Genomic DNA, 12082 nt, shown 5'->3' on the forward strand with positions numbered 1-12082 from the left:
CTTTAGTCTGAGACTGCTCTGTCGTTCCAGACATACTTTAGTCTGAGACTGCTCTGTCGTTCTCTACATTCTTTAGTCTGAGACTGCTCTGTCGTTCCAGACATACTTTAGTCTGAGACTGCTCTGTCGTTCCAGACATACTTTAGTCTGAGACTGCTCTGTCGTTCTCTACATTCTTTAGTCTGAGACTGCTCTGTCGTTCTCTACATACTTTAGTCTGAGACTGCTCTGTCGTTCTCTACATACTTTAGTCTGAGACTGCTCTGTCGTTCTCTACATACTTTAGTCTGAGACTGCTCTGTCGTTCTCTACATACTTTAGTCTGAGACTGCTCTGTCGTTCTCTACATACTTTAGTCTGAGACTGCTCTGTCGTTCCAGACATTCTTTAGTCTGAGACTGCCATCATTGAAGTTGTTTGTGGTGACGAGGTGCACGAGGGGCGTTTGTACAAAATCATGTCATCGGCGATTGTCTCTAACCAATCAGAGTATCAAAGCCAATGACACATTTTCAAACCACCGTTTTAATCTCGTGTGTTCTGTCTCTGACCCTGGGACCAATCAGAGAGCCCACTAATGTGTTTGAATTCGGTGAATGGTCGAGAAGGTACTCCGACCCAGACTCCTTAGTGAGAAGAAACTAACGTCTGTGCGTGTTGTGTAGCGTTTGGCCCGGAGCAGGGAGTATGGGTTGCTTGGCAACTGAATTATAGAACAATTACAAAAATACCCACATGAAAACAAAATACCAAAAACCCCCCAACTATACCAAAACTATCTGATCAAAGTTTGTCGCATCGCATCATGTATATCTTATCTATTCACTGTGTCGGCATGGTGACCAGATTAGCAGTGCCTTGCTGTATGGAATTCTTTGTGCGTATTGCTTTCAAAATAATACGAATGTATTTATTTTAAAGACAGTGCAACAAATACCAATGAGTACCCACCTGTCAGTGATTTTGGTATATATTGAGGACTTTCAAAGTTTGAGCATATTGAATCGGTTACATCATTGATACCCAGACACAGCGCGTTGTTGACTATCTTCAGGGGTGGTCGGGAAGATCTGATCACAATGTGTCTTTTTCATCGTCTACACCTGTCTTTAGAATGTGGGCTGGCACAATAAGGATGTGGATCAAGGACAAGTGACACATGTTAGCACCAGGTATAAACAGGGTTATAGAGTGTCTCAGTCAGTAATTGGATCATAATGAACATGTGGGGATTTGAACCTAGATCAGATTTCCTACTGAGACACTTTGTGAATATGGATCCTGGACATGCCCAATCATGTCCCTTACATTTATTTTACACTATTCACCAGCTAAGAGAGTGTGTTTAAAGGGCATTAAATGAAGGCTGGGGAGAGAAGCTAAGACTGGAATATTATGGAGTTGCCAGTAAATCTACTGTAAATAATTTCCCTTCTTCTTCTTCTTATGTGTCACAAAGGGTTAATACCTAACCACTATGTCCATTGTGGCTAACCTGTCAACTGTCTACCATAGATGAAAAACAGGCTACTGTTACAGCGTGATGACAGCCCTGCGTGACCTCGTCCCTGGGCTACTACACACAGCTTCCAATCTTAGAGAAGTAGTCTGGTGCTTCAGGATGCAGCCTACAAGGACTGAACACTGTCCTCCATGTTAAGGCAGAGGAGGCTTGTAGAAGGAGCTCGATATTGTACTGGAGACATAATGACAACACCTGGCAAACACTGGACGATTGGGACAGCCAGCGCCAGGGGCCTCTGGATCCTTGTGCTTGTTAGGTGAGGGAGGCAAAGCGGGTTTGGAGGCGGACCCCAGGGTGGTGTTGACCCCAAAAGACCAATCACCACGGGTCCTCTGGCCACTACTTAAGGCCTGTGGGGCAGCCAGCCCTCTAGCCCGTAAACTTCTCTCTTCTCTCCTCTCTTCTCAGTCATCTCTGTCCGGACAGAACCATTAGCATGGTGAGTAAGTCTGCTGCCTCCCTGTGATGGTTGTACATGGGGGGTTTTTCAGAGAGGATGGGGGTCATTTTACAACTGTTAAACGGTGTAATAATTGACAGAATTGTTCAGGTCGTAAATTACCCAGCAGCAGTCGGTAGTATCATTTGGTTCCAGACGTGTTGTGTCATAAATATACATGGATTTATTAATTCATATGTGTATTGTATTGTATTGTATTGTATTTTATTGTATTGTGTGAACTGATTTGGAACGATATACTTTAACTGTCACAGCTGTTGTAGACTCCACATGTAACATGCCCACAAATGTAAGGAATAACACAATCGAAGGTTTCTGATATTAGGGGGGGGGGAAGCATGTTTTACGCGCATCGAAGATGATTAGATTTTCATGTTTCTCTGCAGACTACCTACACAGATAAAGGGGAGAAGGTAAGTCCCCATCGTCATTATTTCCACGTAACACTTCAGTGGTGGATCTTTGAGTTGATGATGATGATGATAAGGAGAAGTGTTCACGTGCTCTGGTTCCTTGGGTTATGACTTCTGTCTTAATGACAAATGACAAACAAGCGGACTAACCATCCATATGGAGAGGGGAGTTTGAACATACCATTTATTTTGATACAGTATTATTATTTATTTTGATATAGTATTATGATTATTTTGATATAGTATTAGTATTATTTTGATATAGTATTAGTATTATTTTGATATAGTATTAGTATTATTTTGATATAGTATTAGTATTATTTTGATATAGTATTAGTATTATTTTGATATAGGATATTATTCATTTTTCATTCCCCTTTTCCCCATTTAGCCCGAGAAGGGAAAATTTGTAAAGTTCCACCACGTGACCTTTTGGGTGGGCAATGCCAAACAGGTGAGTCTTTAAAAGTCCCCCAAAAAAAATAGACTGAAGATAAATGGAGACAAGTTATCCATCATATCCGATCACATCCACAATATGCTGTATGAATTTCTTTGACAACTTATTATTGGTTTATAATCACATTCTCAGCCTCGCAATGAGTGATACGGTAGCACTCGATGAGAGCTGGACAACATGCACAGCAGGATAACATATTGTCCCCGAATGGACTTTGCTTTCTAAAGGGAGGCTAGCTCAGGTCATTGCTCTTCTGCTAGTTAGTTGACTTTGGACTTCCTCTCTGTGAAACAAACGGAGGTAACAGTCAGAACGGAGACATGTTTATCTTTCTGAAACAGCACAAAAATGTTCCAGAACTTACAAGCCTTTTATAGCCATATATTGAACTGACAATTGGACTAATGTAGTAAAAACCAGGGTTAGGTCATTTATAGTTAAATCAGTCAATGCAGGGACTGGATTAATACATTTAAAAACCCAGCTTCTCCTTTTCAGTTTGAGAAGATATTTAAAATATATGGCCTTTTTTGTCCTCAATTATTGAATTGGAATTTCAGTTTTTTTCCCCTAAATTGACTCACTTAAATTAGAATTGATCCCAGCCCTGTTGAAAACTATGACACAGTTATAGGTATATCATTTCTGTAATAGCTGACTTAATCTTTGCGGAACCAGAGGCAACAGGTGGGTGTTTACTGGGTAAACAAAAAGTTAGCAACTTCAAAAGGCCTAAAAGTTCAACTTCAAAAGGCCTAAAAGTTAACGTAAAAGTTCATTCAACCGCATATGAGTCACATGCTACGTACAGGGTTGAGCAATCGCACACACACACACACACACACACACACACACACACACACACACACACACACACACACACACACACACACACACACACACACACACACACACACACACACACACACACGAATGGATTATGTATGGGTTATGTATGGGTTATTAATATGTTATGTATGGGATATTAATATGTTATGTATGGGTTATTAATATGTTATGCATGGGATATTAATGTTATGTATGGGTTATTAATATATTATGTATGGGATATTAATATGTTATGTATGGGATATTAATATGTTATGTATGGGTTATTAATATGTTATGTATGGGATATTAATATGTTATGTATGGGATATTAATATGTTATGTATGGGTTATTAATATGTTATGTATGGGATATTAATATGTTATGTATGGGATATTAATATGTTATGTATGGGTTATTAATATGTTATGTATGGATATTAATATGTTATGTATGGGTTATTAATATGTTATGTATGGGTTATTAATATGTTATGTATGGGTTATTAATATGTTATGTATGGGTTATTAATATGTTATGTATGGGTTATTAATATGTTATGTATGGGTTATTAATATGTTATGTATGGGATATTAATATGTTATGTATGGGATATTAATATGTTATGTATGGGATATTAATATGTTATGTATGGGTTATTAATATGTTATGTATGGGTTATTAATATGTTATGTATGGGTTATTAATATGTTATGTATGGGTTATGTATGGGTTATTAATATGTTATGTATGGGTTATTAATATGTTATGTATGGGTTATTAATATATGTTATGTATGGGATATTAATATGTTATGTATGGATATTAATATGTTATGTATGGATATTAATATGTTATGTATGGATATTAATATGTTATGTATGGGTTATTCATATGTTATATGTATGGGTTATTAATATGTTATGTATGGGTTATTAATATGTATGTATGGATTATTAATATGTTATGTATGGTGATATATTAATATGTTATGTATGGGTTATGTATGGGTAATTAATATGTTATGTATGGGATATTAATATGTTATGTATGGATTATGTATGGGTTATTAATATGTGATGTATAGGATATTAATATGTTATGTATGGGTTATTAATATGTTGTGTATGGGTTATTAATATGTTATATATTAATATGTTATGTATGGGTTATTAATGTGTTATATATTAATATGTATATATATGGCTATTAATATGTTATATAGGGATATTAATATGTTTAAGTATAGGTTATTAATGTTGTATGGGTTATGTATGGGTTATTAATGTTATGTATGGGTTATTAATATGTTCAGTATGGGTTATTAATGTGTTATATATTAATATGTTATGTATGTGTTATATATGGGTTATTTATATGTTATGTATGGGTTATTAATATGTTATGCATGGGTTATTAATATGTTATATATGGGTTATTAATATGTTATGTATGGGATATTAATATGTTTTGTATGGGATATTAATGTTATATATGGGTTATTAATATGTTATGTATGGGTTATTAATATGTTATATATTAATATGTTATGTATGGGTTATTAATATGTTGTGTATGGGTTATTAATATGTTATATATTAATATGTTATGTATGGGTTATTAATGTGTTATATATTAATATGTTATATATGGGTTATTAATATGTTATGTATGGGATATTAATATGTTCAGTATGGGTTATTAATGTTGTATGGGTTATGTATGGGTTATTAATGTTATGTATGGGTTATTAATATGTTCAGTATGGGTTATTAATGTGTTATATATTAATATGTTATGTATGTGTTATATATGGGTTATTTATATGTTATGTATGGGTTATTAATATGTTATGCATGGGTTATTAATATGTTATATATGGGTTATTAATATGTTATGTATGGGATATTAATATGTTTTGTATGGGATATTAATGTTATATATGGGTTATTAATATGTTATGTATGGGATATTAATATGTTATGTATGGGTTATTAATATGTTATGTATGGGTTATTAATATGTTATGTATGGGTTATGTATGGGATATTAATATGTTATGTATGGGTTATTAATATGTTATGTATGGGTTATTAATATGTTATGTATGGGTTATTAATATGTTATATATTAATATGTTATGTATGGGATATTAATATGTTATATATGGGTTATTCATATGTTGTGTATGGGTTATTAATATGTTATATATGGGTTATTAATGTGTTATATATTAATATGTTATGTATGGGTTATTAATATGTTATATATGGGATATTAATATGTTATGTATGGGTTATTAATATGTTATATATGGGATATTAATATGTTATGCATGGGATATTAATATGTTATGCATGGGTTATTAATATGTTATGTATGGGATATTAATATGTTATGTATGGGTTATTAATATGTTATGTATGGGTTATTAATATGTTATATATGGGATATTAATATGTTATGCATGGGATATTAATATGTTATGTATGGGATATTAATATGTTATATATGGGATATTAATATGTTATGTATGGGATATTAATATATTTATGTATGGGTTATATATGTTATGTATGGGTTATTAATATGTTATGTATGGGTTATTAATATGTTATGTATGGGTTATTAATATGTTATGTATGGGTTATTAATATGTTATGTATGGGTTATTAATATGTTATGTATGGGTTATTAATATGTTATGTATGGGTTGTGTATATTTATGTATGGGTTATTAATATGTTATGTATGGAGTTATTAATATGTTATGTATGGGTTATTAATATGTTATATATGGGTTATTAATATGTTATATATGGGTTATTAATATGTTTTGTATGGGTTATTAATGTGTTATGAAATCCTTGTGAATTCTCTATGCAGGCGGCTGTGTTCTACTGTGACAAGATGGGCTTTGAGCCAGTGGCCTACAAGGGTCTGGAGACCGGCAGCCGAGAGGTGGTGTCCCATGTCATTAAACAGGATAAGGTAGTGTACCCACTTCTGCAAACGTAGAACCTCTTTCTCTGACCCACATTAAAGTCTTCTTAGTCCCAAGACTAGACAAGGCTGTGTCTGGGGAAACTGCCCCGTGATTGGTCTAGAGCTTTTAAAACTCCAACATTGACTGACTTTAATACCTTCATCAGATGAAGTATCGACCTCGTTGTTCTTTATTCCCCCCCCCCCCCCAGATATTTTTTGTCTTCGAATCTGCTCTGAATCCAGGAAATGAAGGCAGGTTTCTTCTTCTTCTAGTCAACATCTTTAAATGGCTACGTTTCCTGATATAGACCTGGTATGAAAGATCAACCGTCAGTCATATAAGTTTTCTTTTCTCCCAGAAATGGGGGAACACTTGATGAAGCACGGGGATGGGGTCAAAGACATTGCTTTCCAAGTGGAGGACCTCGAATTCTTAATCAATGTGAGTAAAAAATACTAAAGTAATCTTGTTCAACCTTTTTTCTGTTAGTTTCAAGGGTAGACTAGAGGGTAGAGGGTAGACTAGAAGGTAGAGGGTAAAGGGTAGACTAGAGGGTAGAGGGTAGATTAGAGGGTAGACTAGAGGGTAGAGGGTAGACTAGAGGGTAGAGGGTAGACTAGAGGTTAGAGGGTAGACTAGAGGGTAGAGGGTAGACTAGAGGGTGGAGGGTAGACTAGAGGATAGAGGGTAGAGGGTAGAGGGTAGACTAGAGGGTGGAGGGTAGAGGGTAGACTAGAGGGTAGAGGATAGAGGGTAGACTAGAGGGTGGAGGGTAGACTAGAGGGTAGACTAGAGGGTGGAGGGTAGACTAGAGGGTAGACTAGAGGGTGGAGGGTAGACTAGAGGGTAGACTAGAGGGTGGAGGGTAGAGGGTAGACTAGAGGATAGAGGGTAGACTAGAGGGTGGAGGGTAGAGGGTAGACTAGAGGGTGGAGGGTAGACTAGAGGGTAGAGGGTGGAGGGTAGAGGGTAGACTAGAGGGTAGAGGGTAGAGGGTAGACTAGAGGGTAGAGGGTAGACTAGAGGGTGGAGGGTAGACTAGAGGGTGGAGGGTAGACTAGAGGATAGAGGGTAGAGGGTAGAGGGTAGACTAGAGGGTGGAGGGTAGAGGGTAGACTAGAGGGTAGAGGATAGAGGGTAGACTAGAGGGTGGAGGGTAGACTAGAGGGTAGACTAGAGGGTGGAGGGTAGACTAGAGGGTAGACTAGAGGGTAGAGGGTGGAGGGTAGAGGGTAGACTAGAGGGTGGAGGGTAGAGAGTAGACTAGAGGGTGGAGGGTAGAGAGTAGACTAGAGGGTGGAGGGTAGAGGTTAGACTAGAGGGTGGAGGGTAGACTAGAGGGTGGAGGTTAGAGGGTAGACTAGAGGGTGGAGGGTAGACTAGAGGGTGGAGGGTAGACTAGAGGGTAGAGGGTAGACTAGAGGGTAGAGGGTGGAGGGTAGAGGGTAGACTAGAGGGTGGAGGGTAGACTAGAGGGTGGAGGGTAGACTAGAGGGTGGTGGGTAGAGGGTAGACTAGAGGGTGGAGGGTAGACTAGAGGGTGGAGGGTAGACTAGAGGGTGGAGGGTAGACTAGAGAGTAGAGTGTAGACTAGAGGGTAGAGGGTAGAGGGTAGAGGGTAGACTAGAGGGTGGAGGGTAGAGAGTAGACTAGAGGGTGGAGGGTAGAGAGTAGACTAGAGGGTGGAGGGTAGAGGTTAGACTAGAGGGTGGAGGGTAGACTAGAGGGTGGAGGTTAGAGGGTAGACTAGAGGGTGGAGGGTAGACTAGAGGGTGGAGGGTAGACTAGAGGGTGGAGGGTAGACTAGAGGGTGGAGGGTAGACTAGAGGGTGGAGGGTAGACTAGAGGGTGGAGGGTAGACTAGAGGGTGGAGGGTAGACTAGAGGGTAGAGGGTAGAGGGTAGAGGGTAGAATAGAGGGTGGAGGGTAGACTAGAGGGTAGAGGGTAGACTAGAGGGTAGAGGGTGGAGGGTAGAGGGTAGACTAGAGGGTGGAGGGTAGACTAGAGGGTGGTGGGTAGAGGGTAGACTAGAGGGTGGAGGGTAGACTAGAGGGTGGAGGGTAGACTAGAGGGTGGAGGGTAGACTAGAGGGTAGAGGGTAGACTAGAGGGTAGAGGGTGGAGGGTAGAGGGTAGAATAGAGGGTGGAGGGTAGAGGGTAGACTAGAGGGTAGAGGGTAGACTAAAGGGTAGAGGGTAGAGGGTAGAGGGTAGACTAGAGGGTGGAGGGTAGACTAAAGGGTAGAGGGTAGAGGGTGGAGGGTAGAGGGTAGACTAGAGGGTGGAGGGTAGAGGGTAGACTAGAGGGTGGAGGGTGGAGGGTAGACTAGAGGGTGGAGGTAGACTAGGAGGGTGGAGGGGTAGAGGGTAGACTAGAGGGTGGAGGGTAGACTAGAGGGTGGAGGGTAGAGGGTAGACTAGAGGGGTAGAGGGTAGACTAGAGGGGTAGGGTAGACTAGAGGGTAGAGGGTGGGAAGCTAGAGGGTAGAGGGTAGACTAGAGGGTAAAATGGTAGACTAGAGGGTAAATGGTAGACTAGAGGGTAGAGGGTAGACTAGAGGGTGGAGGGTGGTGGGTAGAGGGTAGACTAGAGGGTGGAGGGTAGAGGGTAGACTAGAGGGTGGAGGGTAGACTAGAGGGTGGAGGGTAGAGGGTAGACTAGAGGGTAGAGGGTAGACTAGAGGGTAGAGGGTAGACTAGAGGGTAGAGGGTAGACTAGAGGGTAGAGGGTAGACTAGAGGGTGGAGGGTAGAGGGTAGACTAGAGGGTGGAGGGTAGAGGGTAGACTAGAGGGTGGAGGGTAGACTAGAGGGTGGAGGGTAGACTAGAGGGTGGAGGGTAGACTAGAGGGTGGAGGGTAGACTAGAGGGTGGAGGGTAGACTAGAGGGTAGAGGGTAGAGGGTAGACTAGAGGGTAGACTAGAGGGTAGAGGGTAGACTAGAGGGTGGAGGGTAGAGGGTAGACTAGAGGGTAGAGGGTAGAGGGTAGACTAGAGGGTAGAGGGTAGACTAGAGGGTAGAGGGTAGACTAGAGGGTAGAGGGTAGACTAGAGGGTAGAGCGTAGAGGGTAGACTAGAGCGTAGAGGGTAGACTAGAGGGTAGAGGGTAGACTAGAGGGTAGAGGGTAGACTAGAGGGTAGAGTGTGGTGGGTAGAGGGTAGAGGGTAGAGGGTAGACTAGAGGGTGGAGGGTAGAGGGTAGACTAGAGGGTAGAGGGTAGACTAGAGGGTGGAGGGTAGAGGGTAGACTAGAGGGTAGAGGGTAGAGGGTAGACTAGAGGGTAGAGGGTAGACTAGAGGGTAGAGGGTAGACTAGAGGGTAGAGGGTAGAGGGTAGACTAGAGGGTGGAGGGTAGAGGGTAGACTAGAGGGTGGAGGGTAGAGGGTAGACTAGAGGGTGGAGGGTAGAGGGTAGACTAGAGGGTGGAGGGTAGAGGGTAGACTAGAGGGTGGAGGGGGTAGAGGGTAGACTGAGGGTGGAGGGTAGAGGGTAGACAGAGGGTGGAGGGTAGAGGGTAGACTAGAGGGTGGAGGATAGAGGGTAGACTAGAGGGTAGAGGGGTAGAGGTAGACTAGAGCGGAGGTAGAGGGTAGACTAGAGGGTGGAGGGTAGTAGGGGTAGACTAGAGGGTAGAGGGTAGACTAGAGGGTGGAGGGTAGAGGGTAGACTAGAGGGTAGAGGGTGGTGGGTAGAGGGTAGACTAGAGGCAGAGGGTGGTGGGTAGAGGGTGGTGGGTAGAGGGTGGTGGGTAGAGGGTGGAGGGTGGTGGGTAGAGGGTGGTGGGTAGAGGGTGGTGGGTAGAGGCTGGTGGGTAGAGGCTGGTGGGTAGAGGCTGGTGGGTAGAGGGTGGTGGGTAGAGGGTAAGGGTGGTGGGTAGAGGGTAGAGGGGGTGGGTAGAGGGGGTGGGTAGAGGGTGGTGGGTAGAGGGGGGTGGGTAGAGGGTGGTGGGTAGAGGTAGAGGGGTAGGTAGAGGGGTAGGTAGAGGGTGGTAGGTAGTGGGTGGTGGGTAGAGGGTAGAGGGTGGTGATAAGTTGAATAGATTCAACTGAAATGTGTCTTCCACGTTTAACCCAACCCCTCTGAACCAAAGAGCATTAGAAGTAACAGATTAACTGCCTTGTTACTGGCCCAACTCTCCTAACTGTTAGGCAGGACTGAGTGAACCTGGTTCCTCTCTGTCCCTTTTCAGGTTAAACAGAGGATAAACTCTGTTCTCGGTCCAATGCCCCAGGAAGAAATCTGCTGTCATTGAATGTGCAGAGAGACCTTTCCTTACTTTCTCTCCCATCATTTTCTCTCAAATAAAACAAATGTAGTCAGAGGAACATAGAGGATCATCACAATTTAACAAAGAGATATTTATACTTTTAACCAAACTGGGAAAGCAGCTGCAGCGTGTCTGGAGCTGTGTGGTTAGGTGGAGTGATAACCGGGTCGGTGGAGTGATAACCGGGTAGGTGGAGTGATAACCGGTTAGGTGGAGTGATAACCGGTTAGGTGGAGTGATAACCGGGTCGGTGGAGTGATAACCGGGTCGGTGGAGTGATAACCGGTTAGGTGGAGTGATAACCGGGTCGGTGGAGTGATAACCGGGTCGGTGGAGTGATAACCGGTTAGGTGAAGCGATAACCGGTTAGGTGAAGCGATAACCGGTTAGGTGGAGTGATAACCGGTTAGGTGGAGTGATAACCGGTTAGGTGGAGTGATAACCGGGTCGGTGGAGTGATAACCGGGTCGGTGGAGTGATAACCGGGTCGGTGGAGTGATAACCGGTTAGGTGGAGTGATAACCGGGTCGGTGGAGTGATAACCGGGTCGGTGGAGTGATAACCGGTTAGGTGAAAAGCGATAACCGGTGAGGTGAAGCGATAACCGGTTAGGTGGAGTGATAACCGGTTAGGTGGAGTGATAACCGGTTAGGTGGAGTGATAGGTAGGTGGAGTGATAGGTAGGTGGAGTGATAACCGGTTAGGTGGAGTGATAACCGGTTAGGTGGAGTGATAACCGGTTAGGTGCTTTCTCTGTAATGTGTACTGTAACTGTTTGCAGAAAGCTAAAGAACGAGGAGCCGTGGTGGTTAAGGAGCCTTGGATTGAACAAGATAGCTACGGCAAAGTCAGGTGTGCTGTCATTCAGACGGTGAGTCGTCTCTCTCTCTCTCTCTCTCTGTCTCTGTCTCTCTCTCTCTGTCTCTCTCTCTCTCTCTGTCTCTCTCTCTCTCTCTCTCTCTCTCTCTCTCTCTCTCTCTCTGTCTCTGTCTCTCTCTCTCTGTCTCTCTCTCTCTCTCTCTGTCTCTCTCTCTCTCTCTGTCTCTCTGTCTCTCTGTGTTTCTCTGTCTCTCTCTGTCTCTCTCTCTCTCTGTCTCTCTCTGTCTCTCTCTGTCTCTCTCTCTGTCTCTGTCTCTCT

The 12082-nt window shown here is 42.2% G+C and overlaps 1 protein-coding gene across 1 annotated transcript; it reads left to right on the forward strand.

The window, feature by feature from the left end:
- Positions 1-2262: 2262 nt before the first annotated feature.
- Positions 2263-11830, forward strand: LOC124030191 (4-hydroxyphenylpyruvate dioxygenase-like; the record flags this gene model as incomplete). The annotated part of the gene is made up of 7 exons (XM_046341639.1): positions 2263-2274; positions 2372-2398; positions 2790-2852; positions 6574-6678; positions 6885-6927; positions 7035-7117; positions 11726-11830. Coding segments are annotated over exons 1-7 (438 nt in total), but the record flags the coding sequence as incomplete, so codon positions are not given.
- Positions 11831-12082: the final 252 nt, after the last annotated feature.

This window comes from Oncorhynchus gorbuscha, unplaced genomic scaffold (genome assembly GCF_021184085.1).
Source record: "Oncorhynchus gorbuscha isolate QuinsamMale2020 ecotype Even-year unplaced genomic scaffold, OgorEven_v1.0 Un_scaffold_9798, whole genome shotgun sequence".
Classification (NCBI taxonomy): domain Eukaryota; kingdom Metazoa; phylum Chordata; class Actinopteri; order Salmoniformes; family Salmonidae; genus Oncorhynchus; species Oncorhynchus gorbuscha.